The 19,560-nt window shown below is 40.4% G+C and overlaps 1 protein-coding gene across 1 annotated transcript; it reads right to left on the bottom strand.

The window, feature by feature from the left end:
* Nucleotides 1-14,189: 14,189 nt before the first annotated feature.
* On the bottom strand, nucleotides 14,190-18,939 carry slc25a47a (solute carrier family 25 member 47a). Its single transcript, XM_005917628.2, has 6 exons — nucleotides 18,781-18,939; nucleotides 18,190-18,233; nucleotides 18,037-18,108; nucleotides 16,090-16,269; nucleotides 15,720-15,984; nucleotides 14,190-15,436 (listed from the first exon to the last, which is right to left on the bottom strand). Exons 1-6 carry the CDS (start codon nucleotides 18,815-18,817, stop codon nucleotides 15,123-15,125), a joined length of 912 nt encoding a protein of 303 aa, XP_005917690.1. The 5' UTR covers nucleotides 18,818-18,939; the 3' UTR covers nucleotides 14,190-15,122.
* Between the last annotated feature and the right edge of the window lie 621 nt (nucleotides 18,940-19,560).

Genomic DNA, 19,560 nt, shown 5'->3' with positions numbered 1-19,560 from the left:
CTGTGTTTACATGCTGCTCTGCATTTGATCATTAATTATCAGTAATCTCTGGCACCCTCCACAGTGATTCTTTTGTCAGTTGTGGCAGATGGCTGCCCCTCCATGAGCCTGGTTCTGGTGGAGGGTCCTTCGAGTTTTTCCTTCTGACTGCCACCAAGTGCATCAGATTGTCGAGGTTTTCTCTGCATTATTGTAGACCCCTGTTGTAATTTCGGCGCTATATAAGTAAAACTGAATTGAACCGAAGTTCAAGAACTAAAAAAAAAATTAGGTTTAAGGGAAAATTACTTTTCACATTTCCACGGTTTGGACCTTTTTTTCCATAATAAAATAAATCAATTTAAAAAACCCATTTTGCATATCGGGTTTTCTTGGACTAATATTAAAATGTATTTCATGATCTGAAGCATGTCTCACAGTTGTTGAGCCATGTCCATAAAGATTTGCTTTGCATCACTCTAGGGGCAATCACAGAGAGATGCTGCACATAACAGGTACAAGATACTGGCCGCAAGGGATGGAAAGAAGTGTGGTCTTACCTGGACAGCTCCTGGGTCATTAGGCAAACGACCCACACTGTAAAGTCATGAACCTGGCTTCCACTCGCCCAGTCTTTACTCCAGAGTTTTGGGACAGCTCACTCGGTCTAATCAGTCTTGAGCAGAGATGAGAGATGAGTGCGCAACGACGTAATGGGAAATTCACAGAGAAACTACACCTGCACCAGGGCAAACATCTGCCTACCGCAGTCCTGCTTTACAGGTGAAAATAGAGCAACAGGACCGCTGAGTCTTTGACTTTATTTATTTTCTGCTCTGTTTTACTTGCATCTATTTGAAAGACTGAGTGTAAACACAAAAAATATTTTATTTTATGCGCTGGAATGTGCAGAAAATAGGTTTAAATGTTAAACTAATTTATTCAAGTCAGAGAATGTTGCATATAATTAAATTTTTGCTTGATGCATAAAGTTAAAAGATTAAAACTGATAAAACAAGTAAAAAAAAAAAGACTTTTCCATTTGATTACATATTGTATGATGGATTATGTAGAAAAAGTAGAATTGGGCTGAAAGATCTATCGCTTTATCAACTATTCAGGTTGTAAATCGTGTTTTTAAAAAGTAACTAAGTAACTAAGTAATTAATTACTTTTGAAAATAAGTCATCAGTAAAGTAACGGGATTACTTTTTTGGGGAAGTAATCAGTAATTAGTTACTGATTACTTTTTTCAAGTAACTTGACCAACACTGGTCTTGAGTTTGTCATAGTCACAGTTTTTCACCCTATGAACAGCTCTACAACATATAAATGAAATAATAATTTCTAAATAAGAAGAGGAGGAGGGAAGCAGAAACCCGGAGATGCTTGAGTGGCGTCCTCTTTCAAACGTCCCGTGTCTCACACACTTGCCCTGTCGTCTTCTTCTTCTCCTACATTTTTATGGCGGTTGGCAAACAACTTTTAGGTGCATTTCACTTGCCCTGTCATTTCATTGAGGGCAATTTAATACACCTGGAGGTCCTTCAGCCCACACCCTTCACATCCCAGTGGCCGGATCCTTGAGTGGGCGGTACTATGACACATGTAGGTGTGACAAATATGCAAAAATAAACTAAGAACTCAGGAAGAAATATTTTACAGCACTGGATGTAGAACTCACACAGGTATCAGGAAAGTCTACATAGAAATCTCTAATATATTGAATTCTATAATATTTTCACTGTGAAGCAACAATGCTAACAACTGAGCAACACGCTGCTCCCTGTGTTAACAGTGATGAGGACACAATATATCAGCCCCAGTACAGATTGGGGTTAGACAATATACTGTATGAGCTAGTGTGTGAAAGCTCTTGCTGCATTTCACATTTCAGATGGCTGCATAATTTGCAAATGAACAGGTGCACCTTGAATGAAATCAAAAACTCAAATTTAGATTTCAGCTGTTAAAAATTAGGAAAAAGCTCTTTAGAAAAATCAAGCTTTCTGTCTGATTACAGTCATTCGTGTAAACAACACTGAGCTGCTAATGTAAGCACTGGCATTACCTATCCAGCCAGATAACTTTGACTATTTGCAGATGTTATTGGGTAAACTGACAACTTACTTTGGGCTGCCTTTGAAAGACTGAGATCTTTGTCTCTACTTTTCACATATTGTGAATATCCACAATGTTTCCTTTTCTCCTAGCTTCAAGACCTGCTGCTATCAATTATCAGATGAATCTCACAGAATTTGATGCACGTTCTCTTATTATCTGTTCAGTTACTTGATTAAAAGCTGAAAAGTCTGCTTGAAGTGATTGAAATGGTCTCAAGACTACCATGGTCATATGACTACTCAGACGGGCAGCTTAAATCCCTCCTAAAATGTTTTCACTTTTGACTTGTGTATTTGCACATCTGCTCATAATTTGTTATATTTAAAAAAATATATAGTAATATACAATTTGAAATACTGGACAGACACAACAAATCATTTGAAGAAATTGATGTTTAATCTGATTGTGTTTTATTTTACATTATGGTCAAATCCCATTCACACAGAACAATTGTTAAGTAAATAATTTTGCAGTAGTTTATGGCTGGTACAGTTTTTATGTTTCATAAACTGAGTGTTTCTTGTCATTTGCATTGGAGCTTCAAATGGAAATTACTTTATATTTTATTTGTCTATTTCCTGCACTGATATTGATCATTTATTTAACAACATCTTAGAACTAAACACTGCACGCTGTCTAAATACTGCTCTACACTCTCAGACAATAAATAACCGTTTGACCTATGGTTACAACAGTTTCTTAATGAGGCAATCTCTGTGGCAGTACCCCCTGATTGAACCTCGAGGGTACTTGTACTTATCTTCGCTATATGTACTTTACAGGGGCCAGTCGAGAACCTCCGGTGACAATCTTTTACTCAAATCTAAGGGTACCTTTTAAAAATGCAAAACTAAGGTAAGGTAATTCTTAGAATTACCAGTTGACATAATATGCATAGCCTTAAAATCTTGGCGGAAATGTTGGTACAGAAAGAACAAATGAAGGTTCAGGGTGGTTCAAGCCCTGAACCTTACTACTTTCTGGTGACAGCACCACCACACCATAATATTTTACGTAATTTCTAACTGAGCACAGGCTGTCTTCTGATATTATATCTTAAAATCTAGAAGAAACTGTACTATACTGCCTCAAATTGTAAATGGCCTTTGATAAAAGATACACAGATTTCCCTTTTGAGTTAAACAATTAGCCTTAGATGGTACGTTTGTGTAGACTGTACCTTTTGGGACAGAATTAGATTGTTACTATACCCCTGTTTATACGCAAGTAGTTTGGAGGGTTTGAATATAGTTTCACTATGAGCCACTGTAATAAATGAGAGTCACATCAAAGGAGAAATGTACAGTTTCTGTAATTAAATAGAAAAATATGCTTCTTATGGTCTTATTCACATACTTTCAAACAGTCTTTGAAAAAGTTAGCATTAATAATACTTCTTTAGATAGACAATCAATCAATCAATCAACCAATCAATCAAGGCTTTATTCACCACGTGCAGGTTGCCCTGCAGTGAAATAGGACCCCCCCCCCCCAACCTTACACACACAACACAGACATCACATGGGGATATAGGTCGGAGATCGGTAGCGTTACAGAAAAAAAACACTGAAATATACACTACAATGGGAAAGTACAAGAGGAAAAGAAGAGACCTCTACTCATGCTGGGCTCCTGGGAGGACAGCATGAGAACAGGAAACAAAAAAACTCCTTTGCACAAAAAAGCACATAAATGTCCACAGCACACCAGTATGAAACACGTGACAAGCCACAGGGTCGGGTGGGGGGTGAGGAGTAATCCGAAGCAAACACAGCAGCCATCCTGCCCAGCGCTACCATTCCAGCGCGGGCTCACACCCGCCGTGTTCCCAGGAGGGAACAAGCATTGAAGGCGTTTGGAAAGGGAGGGGGGATGAGTGTGTGCATATCAGTGTATATGTATGTGTGTGCGTGTCCAGAGTTCAGCTGAGACAGTGTCCTTCGCCCTGCTAGGCTAAGTAAACAGTCTTCCAGCCAGCCCAGGTGGCCTTGCATGGAATGGGAAGGAACAGACTAAACACAGTCGTTATCAGGGTGTTTTTGTTTGGCTCCAGCCTTGCGACCGCAGCTGGCGCCGAAAGGGTATCCGCATGAAGTGATGGTGCTTTTTACTTTAGTGCGAACAGCTCATATGAATTTCAAAGCTGTTCTAACAGTCCAACACTGGTCTCTCAATCTCCTGTTGGAGAGCTGTGAGCTTCTCCATGATGTTATCAAAGTTGCCTCTGTGATGTTGTCATTCTTGTGCTCAAAGAGCCGATTCTGAGAACTCACGACCACAGTGAGCCTCCCCAAGATGTCATCCAATTTGCACTCAGAGATGTTATTCCAAGTGAGCCCCTCCAGATGTAATCCAGTTTGCACTCAGAGGTCTTGTTCTGAGTATTCACGGCAGCAGTAAGCCTCACTAAGATCTTATCCGTGCTGCACTCAATGAGCCCATTTTGAGAAACTCACTTCTCTTCCCATCGTTTCAATCCCAGCGGGCAGCCTTGTGGGGGTTTGAACAGCCGGTTCTGCTTTCTTAGTTCTTCGATAAGTCAGGGCCAAGCCAGCTCCGATCAGCAAGAACCCTGTTACCATGGTTCCGAATAGGTAGATATCTTCAGCACTCAAGCTCACCCAAGCCCAAACTTCTCGTTGAGAAAGGGGTGTCAATTGCATTTAGGGACCAGTTGATCAAATCCATAATTCCTCTTTTAGGTTTTAGAGAACAGACTGTGAGAGAGTGTTCCAGGGAAAAGTGATACAAAAAACACAAGACTAGACAAGGACATAAGAGGCTAAGCAAGGAAGCTAAGGGAGAGGAGGAGAAGAGAAAAGTGCGACTGCCTTTGTCAAGAGCAAGAGCAGGAATACAGACAAAGAAATACATTGGGATTTCAGTCCTATATATGCTGTTTGCTGCTAAGCATTGTGCTGTGCAATATGGCCAAATATCTCCACTTTGGTCTTGTCTGGTCAAAGGACATTGTTCCAGAAGTCTTATAATTTTTTAAGATTTAACTTTGCAAATTCAAGCTCAGAATAATCAGAATAATTGTTCAGTCGTATTCTAATTATACTCTCTTTAAATATATGATGCCATCTGAAGCCTGCAGAGTTTGAGATGTAGTTCTTGACTTTTTGGCAATTTCTCTTACAACTGTCCTGACCTTGGGGTGAGCATGTTGGGAATATTGTGTTACTGTGTTAACACACCTGAGTGCTCTAGGTCAGCAAAGTGCCAAAATTTCTGGTTTTATATAGATGGCCACATTTTCTGATTACCACTTAATCAAGTGCATTTAATTAGGACCACCTTCTAATGAGAAGCAGTAGCTGTGGACTAATTTCACTTTCTGTTCCCCATGTCTGATTTTATCAGTCAGACATAATACCACAGGAACTAGTACAGACTTGCAGGCTCAACACAAAAGAAACATAACTTATCAATGTATGTAAAAGAACATTGATGACATTCTTTTCATGGGGTTACCATTGCACAGTTAAAGCATGTATTCAGTTATTATAATCTCTAATGTTATTTATATATAGCTTTATATAGCTATATATCTATGTATATCCAGCCATCTTGTCATCTATTTTCCAGGGTTGGGTCTCGGGCGCAGCAGCCTAAGCAGAGAAGCCCAGACCTCCTTCCCCCCAGCCACCTCCTCCATTGTCTGGAGGAACACCAAAGCGTTCCCAGGCCAGCCGAAAGATATGATAATCTCTCCATGTCCTTGGTCTGCCCTGGGCTTTCTCCCTGTGGGACATACCCGGAACACCTCACCCAGGAGGCATGGAGGCGTCATTGTCAGACGCCTGAACGACCTCAAATGGCTCATTTCAATGTGGAGGAGTAGCAGCTCTACTCTAAGCCCCTCCTGGATGGCCAAACTCTTCACCCTAGGGTGAAAGGGTAGTGGTGTGCTGGTGTGAGAGGCCAACCAGCTTGTGACCATAGGTGATGGTAGGAATGGTAGCTCGAGAGCTTTGCTTTTACGCTCAGCTCTCTCTTCACCACAACGAACTGGTGCAGTATTTGCATCACTGCAGCCACAGCACTAATCTGTCTCTCAATCTCCCGCTCCCCTCAATCATGAATAAGTTCCCCAAGATACTTAAACTCCTCCAGTTGGGGCAGTAACTCGTCCCTGACCCGGAATGGGCATTCCAGCCTTTTCCAGCTGAGGACCATGGCCTAAGACTTGTAGGTGCTGATTCTCATTCCTGCCGCTTCACACTCAGCTGTGAACCACTCCAGTGGGGTTCCAATCTCTTCAAGGCAGTCTGAGAGTCTTTTTCCATGGCCTCTCTGAACTCCCCCCACACCCAAGTTTTTGCTTCAGCCACCGCCCAAGCTGCGGTCCGAACATGAACATGATCCATTCGGACTCAATGTCCCCAGTCTCCCTCAGAATGCTTTTGAAGCTCTGCCAGAGGTGGGAGTTGAAGATGTTGTGAATCGGGCCTCTGCAAGGTGTTCGGAGCACACCCTCATAATATGTTTAGGTGCCCCAGGTCTATTCAGCATCCTCCCAAAAGAACTCAGCACTTCTCTTCACCCGAGTGTCCAGAACATAAGGCTGCAGATCTGATGACTCGATTAAAAAATCAATCATCAATGTGCAGCATAGGGTGTCCTGGTGCCACATGCACTTATGGACACCATTATGTCCGAACATGGTGTTCATTATGGACAAACTGTGGTTTGCACAGATTTCCAATAACAGAACACCGTTCGGGTTCAGGTCTGCCAGGCCGTTCCTCCCAGGTCTCACTGTCATTGCCCGCATGAGCGTGGAGGCCCCCAGTAAGACGACAGAGTCCCCTGGTAGAGCACCCTCAAGCACCCCAACCAGGAACTCCAAGAAAGATGGGTACTGTAAACTGTCATTCAGCACAAAAGTGCAGATGGCAGTCAGGACCATTTCCCCAATCCGAAGGCACAGGGAACAAACCCTCTCGTCCACCAGGAAAATCTCCAACGTACAGAGTTGCAAGTTGAGGGAATACTAAGATACCCACCCCAGCCCACCGGCTCTCACCAAATTCCAACTCCAGACTTGGACAGAGTCCAACCTCTGTCCAGGATTCTGGTTCCAGAGCTCAAGGCCTGCATTGAGGTCAGCCTGTTTATACAGTCCCAATCAAAAGTTTAAGACGACTTGAAAAATGGCAAAAAGGCAAAAAAAATCATATTTTGCATGGTTGAATCTTAACAAGGTTCCAAGTAGAGCATCAACATGCAACAAGAAGAAATGGGAGGGAGACAAAACATTTTTTGAGCATGCACTTTATTGAAAACAACGCTTAAACTGAAACAGGCTGTTTTGCAGCTGATCAAAAGGACCACACCTCAAAAAAACCTGTAACCTGGTGTGGTATGGCAGTCCTATTTCTATTGCAGTTTCTGCAGGGAAGATGCAATAAAGTCCTCAACTTATGAAGTTTGATCACATTTGAAACTAATAAGGGGGTGTGGAATTTATCCACTGCCAATATCTGGGTCAACACGTGCTTTGAATATAATCTGTCATCTGATGACTGACCTGGTCTGAACCCTCTACCATGACGCCAAGCTGTCAGTGTGAGTAGATGATCAGAGATGCCAACACTAAGGCTGCTCTAAGGCTCTCTTCTAGAACTGCATGACAGTTCTCTTCACCCACCCTTACTCTTATATCTCATCAGTTTTTCTTTGCCTCTTCCTTTTCCCTTCTCCCTCACTTATCCTGGTCTGTTGCTTTCTGCTGTTTCTCTCTTTATTTTTCTCCATCTTTCCCTACTAATTTTCTTCTCTTGCAAAAGGTTCTTCCTTCTCAAATGTTTTCTTCCTGTTTTTCTCAAGTGCCCTACAGACAGTCATTTGGTTAAATTAATTTCACTTTCACACACTCATCCTGTGACATCAACAAAACAGTATAAAAACACCCTGCACATAAAATTGGGTTGCTGGCAGGTTGTACACAACATATCAAAAGTAAATGCCCATTCTACAGAAGAATATGCATCATTAGTGTTATACGGATTTTTAAGTACTTTACATCTGTTCAATCTCCAGCAATGGATTTATGTTCTGTAACATCATATTTGTAGTGGCTTTTGTGACACCACATACATCTGAAAACAGCTGATTGATTGAAAAAATATTCTAAATATATTAAATGAAATCTCAACAGAAAGAAAAGGCCTTAGCATTGTGTGTCATGATTAACTGTATGTATCAGCTGGGCATGGAGTGGGGTTAAAATATTACTGAAAAATACTGAAAAACAACTGCTTACACTGTGCTGATTCATTTAACAGAGATGCTAATCTGAACAGGCTCAATTTGCATTGCCAGCTGACACTGCAGCTGATGTCCACTCTCCATCATCAAAGCTTTTTTTTTGTTAACATGCTAAAGGAGTTAACAAGAACTTCTTCACACCCTAAATCCTCTGCATCACATTGGCCAAGATGGTAGGTAATAGATGATTTACCTGTTAACATGCTTAGTGACTGAAATCACATTCAGCTCTGCCAACTCCTTTTCCCATCTTTTTCCCTGTGCCACTATCTCCAAGTCATACACCATAGCAGATCTCTCTACCACCTTGTAAAGTTTCTCCTGCTTACTGCTGTCCTTCTGTCAAAAAGGCAGTTGTAGAAACTGGGGTGGGGGGGTTCTGTTGATCAATTAATATGATAAACTTGCATTATGTAACACAAAATTTCATATCAAACACAGGACTAGCTGTCGCTAAAAGATGGGCTTCTGTATACCTACAAAGATATTCGAATAAAAAAGTTAAATGCAACGATCTTATAGTGAATCTGTTAAACATTAGCAAAACTTCAGTAGCAAAAACTTCTCGGTTAAAAAAAAGAGGGGGGATGGTGGGAGGGGGGGGGACCAACAAGTATGAACATTCTTTATGTCAGATTTTACAATGCTACGAAATCCGAGTACAAATATTTCTAGGAAATGGGTGGAATGTCATTGAACCCACACTTCCTGGTGTAACTAATTCTAACTCACTTTTATACTGTTGCATAAAAAAGAGGAATTTAAGCATGTGATGTTAAACAAAACAGCACCAGATGTTTATCTGCATGGAAAGCTTGCTCTGTGCCAGTGCTTTAAATGACAGTAGCTGTGTTTTGATGGAACAGAAGGGAGAAAGGGGACTGTGTACTGATTCCCAGAGCCTGAGGAATTTAAATAGGTTACTGAGGACATCTGTGCACGAGGGAATGCGATTATGGGTGTTTATTGCCCCACCTCTGCAATTAGTGAAGCTCTGGAGGAGATAAGGTATTTATGGTCGACTTATCGATCCTCTGAATTTATGTTTCTGATTAAACTGATTTCAACGGATATCCAAACTGAAATGACTAAAGGAATGAAAAATCTTTGCTTTAACAGGCAATTTTTTGAAAGGGATAAAAACAAGCCTCAACCACTGATTAATTATAACGTCTACAACAATTGTGTGACTGACTGAAACTCTGTTTGGGGATAATTGTCTCATTGTGGAAATCAGATAAAGTCGTATTTTTTTGTAAAGGTATGGTAACACTGGTGGCCTAAATATCTGATGACGTCATTGCTGTTTAACTATAATCCTAGAATCATTCTTTAACACAAACCTTTTTTGTCCATTATAACTACCAGGATTTAATCTTTGACCTATTACTGTTAATAAGTTCCTCCACACTTGTAAAATGTATGGTTTTTGTGAAAAATCAAACACATTAGAAGCTCAGAAAGGTGTCCTCCAAGGAGCAATATTGGGTCTCCTGTCATCTACTCTATGAACTTCTCTGCTATTTATATGCACTTTCTAGAGCCGCTTCCAGTATTGCTGTTGGAAAAGCCAAAGAAGAAAAATGTTAGATGGTTTATGTTTATTTATGTGTATTACGGACTGCTGTTCATCCCTCTTTAAGATAAAAGTATCTGATGGTGAAGGTGATGCACTATCAGGACATTAATGTAAGGCCAGTGGAAGTATCCGTTGTACTACTGTCATGAATTAAAATCAATTTCAAACCTAAAGAACTCGCTAAACAATATACAATACTCTCCTTGTCTACTTTTTAGCAAAAGGATTGTGAAAACTTTCTCATTTAAATGCAGTTTTAATTACCCAGTCTACCCAGTGCAAGAAATAAAGCAAAAGTACCACAAATGGATCTTGAAAGGCATGATTTAAGACAGAATTTGCGCTGAACATCAAGGGGATTTATTCAGTATATCCTTTCTTCCAAACAAATAAGAAGTACAATAGCGCCCCCACTCCTCCACCTCCATCATTGCGCCCGACTCTTCCCTACACTTGTTAGTCATCAAGAATTGAGAGCAGTTGATTTTTCCTCATGAATGTGTTCTTCATCTCTTCCCTTTCATGCAAACAGAATTTCACCAATGCTTAATTTAAAATGACTCAGATTCAAATAAAAATAATTGAGTTTTTTCCAAAGTGTTTCTGTCTTATTAATTATCTTGTGTACTGTATTTTTTTCCATTTTGAACTGCATCTCACTTAACATCCCTCTCTTGTCCTCGGATCATCTCACAGTATTTGTATTTCTTTAGTTTTTTCTGTCCACCTCCTCTCGTTCTAGTATCTTTGCTCTTACCCTTTCTTCTCATCCCTCCCACCCCTCTATTTCCTCCCGATTGATGCCATCTGAGGTTGCAGGCCCAGGCCGCCGGAGCTGCAAATTTACCCAGCAGCACACGTCACTAACAGGGGAGCGCAGAGCTCCCAAAATAGCCCAAACAGCAATTGGTTAAAGGGGGCCCAAGTGGTAGTTACCAAGGACCATTTCTGACAACAAAATGAAGCTTTCAAGACATTTTGCGAACACGCATCATTTAATGAATCACCCACACAACTGGCTGATTAATCATTGTACTTTGGACAGCCCTTTGGAAGTTCCTAAGATTTTGCTTCGAAACAATTGTTCTGAATTCACTTTATTCTATTAAAGTAAACTTGCTGCTTAATAATTTGGTTCTAGTAATAAAAAGAAACCAGGCTCCTATGATCCTTGAATATTCAGCATAGAAACATAACATGTGCTCTGATATAGTTAAAATACATGAAATTCTCCTTTGCCATGAGTCATGTGTTAGAACTAAACTCACCGATTAGCTTAGTAAAGTGGCAGCAGGACAATATTCTCTTTGCATGCTCTGCTTTGTGCATAAGAAGTTATGCTATCTTCTGTGCCATCCAAAAATGGAAAATCCAGGTTAGAAACATCTTCTTTTAATCACTGACAAATACGATAATCGAGTCATGTCAGCATATTCTAAGCCTGCGTCCTTCAATGCTGTTGAAAGATAGCAACACAAAAAGAAGAAGAAAAAGGTGTCACTCAGCATTCAGCCTAGCTTTACTGAAGGAGATCTTTAAATCCTTGCATAATTGTGTGTTATTGTTGCATGAGGGGAAAATGCCTGGTTTAATTAAAAGCAGCTAACAAAGACAACATGACTGGTTTTCTTGTTTCACAGTACGAAAGGCAGTTCCTAGAATTTTAGCAATCATCTCATTGTGGAAACGCCTGGTTTATGAATCCCCATTCTGGCTTGGAACTGAGATGAAGGCTTATAGACTGAGAAAACCTTCTTTTATGTTTAGCCAAACTCTTCACCCTTGCCGATCAAAGGCATTGAACTACACATAACTTTGCATAATTGCTATGTTAGGTCATTTTTAACGGAAACTGCGAACTTTTCTGGTTATCAATCATGTTTAAGACTGGTTTTTGCAGGCAGTGTAATGACTTGTCTGTAAATACATGCATGCAGTTTCACAACAGGAAAGCATGTATGTGTTTTATTTGTTCATGTTTGCAGGATGTAAACCAAAGGTCTGCCCAAGTGAAAACAAAACTCCTGGGGTCTCACCCAGCGTGATCTCACTTTATTCACTGAATAAATCTGTCATTTGTACTGCGATTAAATCATTACAGTTGAGTTCTTTATAATAGGCCTTTATTGCACCCATTGTGGATACACATGAGCCACACACATTTACACATGTAAAACAGATGAAACCGTCACTTTAACACATACTTCATGTGGAATAATTAGCAGTTCACACAACAAGCACCCTGAGAGAGAAGGAGAGTGAGAGAATGATTAGTGGGGTTATTGCAGAAATAGTGTCTGTGGGCTGCTCGGCGTGGTCATTCATTCAGCTCTTAAAATGCTTCCAGGATTCCACTTGATATTACTTGCGGGATAATGGCCTGTTTTTGTATAGCGCTTTTCAAGTCCCTAAGGACCCCAAAGCGCTTTACACAACCAGTCATCCACCCATTCACACACTGGTGATGGCAAGCTACATTGTAGCCACAGCCACCCTGAGGCACACTGACAGAGGCAAGGCTGCCGGACACTGGCACCACCGGGCCCTCTGACCACCACCAGTAGGCAACGGGTGAAGTGTCTTGCCCAAGGACACAATGACCGAGACTGCCCAAGCCGAACCGGCAACCTTCTGATTACAAGGCAAACTCCCAACTCTTGAGCCACGATCGCCCTGACTGAGCCAATCATTTCATCAAACAATAGTGTTGTTTATACCCCTAACTCAGTTTTGAAGGGAATAGAAGATATGCCAGCTGCATTCAAGAAGCTTTTGAAATGGATGTAACTCTGTGACATGGGGTTCTTGGTAGGAAGGTTTGATTCTCGCCTGCTTTTAATTTTTCCTTTTCTCTGACTAAAACTCAAGAACATCTACAGACCTTAATTTATTGGTTGCAGTGCAGCTGCTGTACCAATTTGTGAGGGAATTGAACTAGAGGATCATTAGGGGATCCTATGGGACTCCCATAGGGCTTAAATCTTGGAGTCTCCACCATTTGACCTTAGAACTGATAAAGCTGCTCAGATGAGAGGTGAAGCATCTTCAATCAACTTAAAGAAGTCCAGACACTTTTCTGTCCAAGCTCTTTGTACATTTCCATAATGACTAAAACTAGCACCATTGAAGAAACAATGGGCTCGGCGGTCAGTTCCTTCATCATTAATATGCAAATTCTCATGACCATTGATCAACAACCACTGATCAACCACTGATTCGGATGATAGGGTCAGAATGTGCATGAACAACACGAAACGTGACTCCATCCTGCCTTGTATAAACAGGCCAGACTGGTTGTAGCTTGGGGGATATTTTTATGCCACACTTTGTGGTCAATAATAGCAAGTAAGCATTGTTTAAATGCCAGAGCCTACAATTTGAAAATAGAATAGAGAACATGTGTCAATCTGGTCCAATCTGAGTAAAGTATGTCCAAGCCTGTCCATTTATTTTGGTAGTATAGGTCTCTAGATAATCATTTGGGAGATGCTAAATGTGTCCAATTCAAGAACAGCTCATACTGAAAAACTCTGTCAAGTAACTGGGGACATTTAAAAAGCCGTGTTAGTGTGCCTTGCACGCAAAGTTCATTCTTTTGTCCATTCAAGCATGAATTTCGTTTCAATTTAATAATGCCAATGTATAATTATTGTAATTAATATCAACCTTCCTCTAAGTTTGAATAAATTAAAGGCTAATTTACAGCTTTTTTTTTAGGTACATGAGTGTTTGTTTAATGGCGAGACACAGTTTGGACAGCATGTCTCCAAAAGTTGATTCTGTTCATCTGGATGTAGCGTTTTCAGTGGGAGAAACGTAACGTGAACCATTTATCCACAATCTAATTCAAGCAAATTTTTAATACTTATGGTAACTTTACTCATTTGGATAGTTATTGATGTGAATTTGTTTCCTGTTGTAACTGACAGTATTTATAGTACACATCTTTAAATATTTATGCATGATTTCTTTGGTTTCATGACATCTAGTCTTGTTAGAGTGTAGTAGTTGGAAAATATCCACTTGTAGAGACTTATCTTTACTCATAGGTGAGAATATGTCTGTGTTTTTTCCCCAAAAAATAATATATAACTAAATAGTTCAGCAACATTTTGAACAGGTAAATAAACCAGAGCGACAGAGCAATAATTGCTTTTGCTTACTTGAAACATTTAATTAGGAAATTAATTACTAGCATTAATGAGGAGACTGACGCAACACTTAAAACAAATTTTCTGCAAACTTCCTTTATTGTGGAAAGCACATTGAACATTCTCATAATACCTGTACAAACACATTGCTGGAGATACATAAGAGATACATTGCAACATTCCTAGTGTTTGAAGATCCCTGATTTTTCTGTGCACCCACAAGACCTCAAAATAAAACCATAGCCAGCAGGAGTTAAATTGTGCTGTGTTTTCAGAAATGAGAAAGAAATGGGAAAGCAAGAAAAACAGAAATGTATGAGGTAATGTAGATAGGCTCCAATATTATATTATAGATACAGATAACTTGTTTTAAAGATTTAAACAGGACTCATAAAGTCCTATTTGGTGATATGCAGAATGTAATCCTGAGTCTATTTTTAAAGACATTCAATTAATAAATAATTCAGTTCAAAAATGCCTAACAATACACTGATTTATGTTCAGCATATTTAAGTCACATTCTCCACATGTAACATTTTTGGAAACAGCAAAAAAATAAATAAATAAAAATGCACTAACTAAAAACATATACATGGCATGGTTGTGGACAGGTAACATGATTGCTGTAAACTGTGCGTACTGCGGCTCATTTTAAGCTGAAGACTTAAACGGTCTTGAATAAAGTCAAATATACGGTCACTGACAAAAGTCCTTTAATGACTCTGCAGACTGTTTTCTTACTTTTAGGCAGAGCAGAAAAACAAAGGCCAAAATGTGACAAGTTGGTCAGGGAGGCCATCTAGTGGTCACATGGATCATGCCAAAAACTCTTGGTAGCTTGACACTTAAACTTTACACTAAAAATGTATTGTATCACTTACTAATGTATGCATTACATGTAACAGTGCCAATGAAATGATCTTTCTTTTAAAATATTGCAATGCAATGCAAAAACGCATAAAGCAGTCGAATGCCATTACATGTCAAGCACTCAGCCTTGAGGTTGGCAAATATTACTCTAACCCTAACTGAGGCGGGTCAACGCCTTCACCTCCAGCTTGGAAAAAACCAGTCAGAACCTCATATGTAAAAAACACCACCATGTTTACAGGGAATGCACGCAGCAAATTGATGCCTAGGCTCCTGAAGAAAACCCCAGTTCCCTCCACTCTTGCAGTCTCAGCTATGCAGTGGAAAAAGCCCTTATATTTCTTTATCTCCCTTGCTCCATCCATCTGAAGGCGCGCTTTGATGACGTCCATGGGTGTTCCTATAGTCCAACCGGCCATTCCTGCTATTCCTCCAGCCAGCATCACAACATACCAATCTAGAGGAAACATTACACAACTTTTATCATCGGGTAAATGCTAGTTAGGCTCCTCATATGAGCAGGTTAACATTTTCTACAGGGATTTGAATTAGTTTCAGGTGTGGAGCCACATTTAAAGCAGGTATTTTATAGAATTATATATAGCAAATTATAGAAATTGTTCTTGTACAATTCACCACACAACTGCTGGTTGTGTTGATACAGCTGACACAGATGAGTATTGAAGAAGATTTGCACATACTTAAAACAATAGCAGGTTTTCGCCCCCTGCTTCACTTACCTAACTTTTTCTTATTGCCACCTGCAAACCATTCACAGACAGTTGCATATGTCAAAAAGTAAGTGGCATATGATGGCCCATCTCTTAACATGATAGGAAGAGCTCCTCTGTAGAGCCCCATGAGTCCCTCCTGTTTGACGATGGTTAGCAGGCAGTGAACTGGACCGTGGTACTTTAGCGTGGGCGTCTTGGTTAATGCTCGCCTGGACTCTGTCTGACACTGCAGACGTACTTTCACGATGTCACCTGGAGACATCACTGATACCTGTTGGTTGGCAGATCACAAGAGCTTCAGCAAAAAAAATGTTGCATGTTAGCATTGATGTAAACAATCTGTACAACTGCAAAACGTTATTGAAATCTCCATTACCTGAGCTACACCGCTGGCCATTCCAGACAGGAAGACTTCCAGTTTGGTGTTTGGACCACAACAAGCTCCTCGTGCCTGGCTCAGACACTGCAAGCAGTTCCGGTATGTGCCAAACACCACCGAGGACGTCATAGAGACTGTGGCAATGGGTAAGGACATGCCTTTGAAGAAGCCATGCACCTGATGAGATTAGAGAATAAAAAGAGAAACCACTGATCACGTAACTCCAAACGCTCAAACGCTAACACAGAAAACTAATGCTGAATTACACACAGCAACACATTTTCAAAACATTTATCACTCTATAGCATCACCTCTTCTTTCCCACAGGGTTACGTCACCTCTTCTCAATTCAAAATGGCTTAATAATAATATAGCTGTATGTGGTGAGTATATTTAAGCTACATTCTCCAGATGCAACGTTTTTGGAAACAGAAAATGGAAATGACTAAGCAGTTGTAGTTTTGAAAGCTAAACGTACATTTTCAATCTTGAACGATCTAAGATTACAGCTGGTAAACAATTAACATCAAGAGGCAATTCAATTTAAAATCATCAATTAACCTAACCCCACTAACTAAGTTTGCACTGTTGGAGGAAGATTACCTGGAGAGAACCCACACGAACACAGGAGAACATGCAAACTCCACACACAAAAGCCCTGGCTAGATGGTGGAGTCTAATATACTCACCACATACAGCTATATTATTATTAAGCCATTTTGAATTGAGAAGAGGTGACGTAACCCCGTGGGAAAGAAGAGGCGATGCTACAGAGTAATAAACGTTTTGAAAATGGGTCGCCTACTGACCCAACAGATCCACAGAGGATGCCATCGCCCACGTCCTGCACACCACACTCAGCCACGTGGACAAGAAACAGGGTAACTATGTGAGAATGCTGTTTGTTGATTACAGTTCAGCGTTTAACACAATAGTGCCCTGCAGACTGTTCACAAAGCTCAGGGATCTGTGACTTACTAGCCGTCTGTGTGCATGGGTGTTGGACTTCCTCACTGGCAGAACTCAGGTGGAGAGGGTGCAGACCTTCAAGTATCTTGGTGTCCACATCTCCTCAGACCTGACATGGGCTGCCAACATTCAGGTCCAGACCAAAAAGGCTAGGCAGCGCCTGTATCACCTACGACAACTGAGGAAGTTCAGGGTCTCTCTAAAGATCCTCAGGATTTTCTATACAGGCGCTGTGGAGAGCATCCTCACACAGAACATGACATCGTGGTTTGGGAACAGCTGTGTGAAGGACCAAAAATCTCTCCAGAGAGTGATCCGTACAGCAGAACGCTGCTGCAGGATTGCTCTCCCCCCGCCTCAGGACACCTACACTAGGAGATGCCGGACTAGAGCAGCGCAGATACTGAAGGACCCGTCCCATCGTGGCAACAAACTGTTCCAACTTCTGCAATCTGGTAGAAGGTTCCGCATCATCTGGGCAAGGACAGAGAGACTCAAGAGGAGCCTCTATCCCATATATATATATATATATATATATATATATAGTTCTTCCTCTACCCCCCCATTTTTGCACATGTCGAGGAGCGTGTCAGGTTACATTTCACTGTGTGTTATACTTGTATAACTATGCATGTGACAAATAAAGAACCTTGAACCTTGGAGTCAAACTCAGGACCTTCTTGGTGTGAGGCAACAGTGCTAACCACTGCGCTCCCAAGCTGCCCATATTTGATACATTTTATATGTTGTTTAAATGATCTGAAAACTATAGTGTTCCATTTTCACCAACACTGGAGCTGTAGCTGTGCACACTTAATGTAACAAACTGATCTGTCACATGTGCTGCTTTTCCACAATTCTATTAGCTGAGCTGGTCCGCCTGAATCCCTGGATTTTGTCACATTAGCTTGAATTAGATCACACACCCACACCTTTACTGGGCATTTATGGTTAGGCTATAGAAGTTCCACTTACCCCTTCTTTTGAAAATGTCTCCACTACACACTGATATACACCTGTGAACTGCTTCTGTGTTTGTATTCGAACCTAGAGAGATTGAGAATATCTCGTAAAAAAAGCAAAAACAAATTATGTATGTTGTATTGCTTTGAGACATATTTGCCGTACCTTCACAGTGTCCAGAGGGTAGCCCACTGCAACTCCGCATGCCCCTATTTGTTTACAAGAAAATAGTGCAAGTACATAGCACACACATAGATGTTTGAGGTTATAAGTTTTAACTGCTACACTTAAAAATGGGGGACGGTGACAGCAAGGTCAGAAATGAGAAGTTACTGATCTGATGTTTTGTGTAATTTAAAAAAGTAACCTTGACAGGCTTTTCAGGGTAAACATTTTCTGTCATAGGTGGCAATCAAACTGCTAGACATGGAAAGTTTAAAGTTGCTGTGGATAATGATGATAATGATAATGCCAGGTTATATCTTTTTTTTTTTATTGTCTAGTTAACATATCAGTATTACGATCGTAACATTTACCAGGACAGAAGACGGTTTAGCTAGTGAGGACAGGACTCATTTATTTTAACAATTTACGGCAAAACATAGCGATCAAAGCATCATATGCGTTAGCATTAATCTAATATGCTGTTATTATAGAGGGTGTCCAAATTCATATCATGCTAGCTCATTAGCAAATTCCTCAGCTAACGTTAGCTTACATTCATTTATAAAATGATAGATTAATGTAAACCGGCACCTGCAAATGATCCAGACACGAAATCAGCCAAATGCATCCTGTCATTTGGTGACTGACCGACAAATATATGCCATATGCGAGCCCATTCTTCCTCTTGAATGCGCTACATAACCTTGACTGTCGCTCTGTTACGTCAATTTGTGTAACAGTGAAACGTCACCGCCGATGCCGACGAGGGAAAACGTTTTTTCCGACTTTACCTGAACCTAGCCAAAATGACCAAACTCAGCTTAGCGACACTGTTTGATAAATTTATAAATGCCAAAAAGAGTCATGTGAACTTAATAAACCCAGTTCGCTTTTATGTAGGACACTGTCCATGTATTATATATAAAATTGTGTGCGTGTGTGTGTGTGTGTGTGTAGGTGTGTGTGTGTACAGCGAGTTCAATAACTATTTAACTCCACACATGCAAGCAAATCAAAGCATAGACGTTCACGTTTTATGTAATAAGGAGAAATGATACAGGGAAAAAGTATTAAACGTATGAAGAAAGGGAGGTGCAAAAAGGCATGGAAAGTCTTGCCACTAGCTGAAATCTATCAGTAATTATGAAGCAACCCTGCCAGTTAGTGCAAATTGGTTCATGCCCAACTGATGGCTATTAAAAAGGCCTCTCATTACCAAGGTGTCACACAAGAAACATTTTGTGATGGGTAAAATGAATGAGCCCTCTCAAGACCTTTGCAACTTTATTGTTGCAAAATATACTGATGGCACTGGATATAGAAGAATTTCTAAACTACTGAAGGTTTACATGAGCACTGTTGAGTTCTAAT

The sequence above is a fragment of the Haplochromis burtoni genome, unplaced genomic scaffold (assembly GCF_018398535.1).
Source record: "Haplochromis burtoni strain Fernald_Lab_line unplaced genomic scaffold, NCSU_Asbu1 Contig_28, whole genome shotgun sequence".
In the NCBI taxonomy this organism is placed as follows: domain Eukaryota; kingdom Metazoa; phylum Chordata; class Actinopteri; order Cichliformes; family Cichlidae; genus Haplochromis; species Haplochromis burtoni.
This window is presented reverse-complemented; position numbering and strand designations above follow the sequence as displayed.

Coding starts and splice junctions, on each gene's coding strand:
- slc25a47a (XM_005917628.2), bottom strand. CDS start 18,817: ATGCATTTGGCTGATTTCGTGTCTGGATCATTTGCAG. Junction 18,109..18,189: donor ACCCTCTGGACACTGTGAAG/GTACGGCAAATA, acceptor CAATCTCTCTAG/GTTCGAATACAAACACAGAA. Junction 15,437..15,719: donor TGGCAATAAGAAAAAGTTAG/GTAAGTGAAGCA, acceptor TGTTTCCTCTAG/ATTGGTATGTTGTGATGCTG.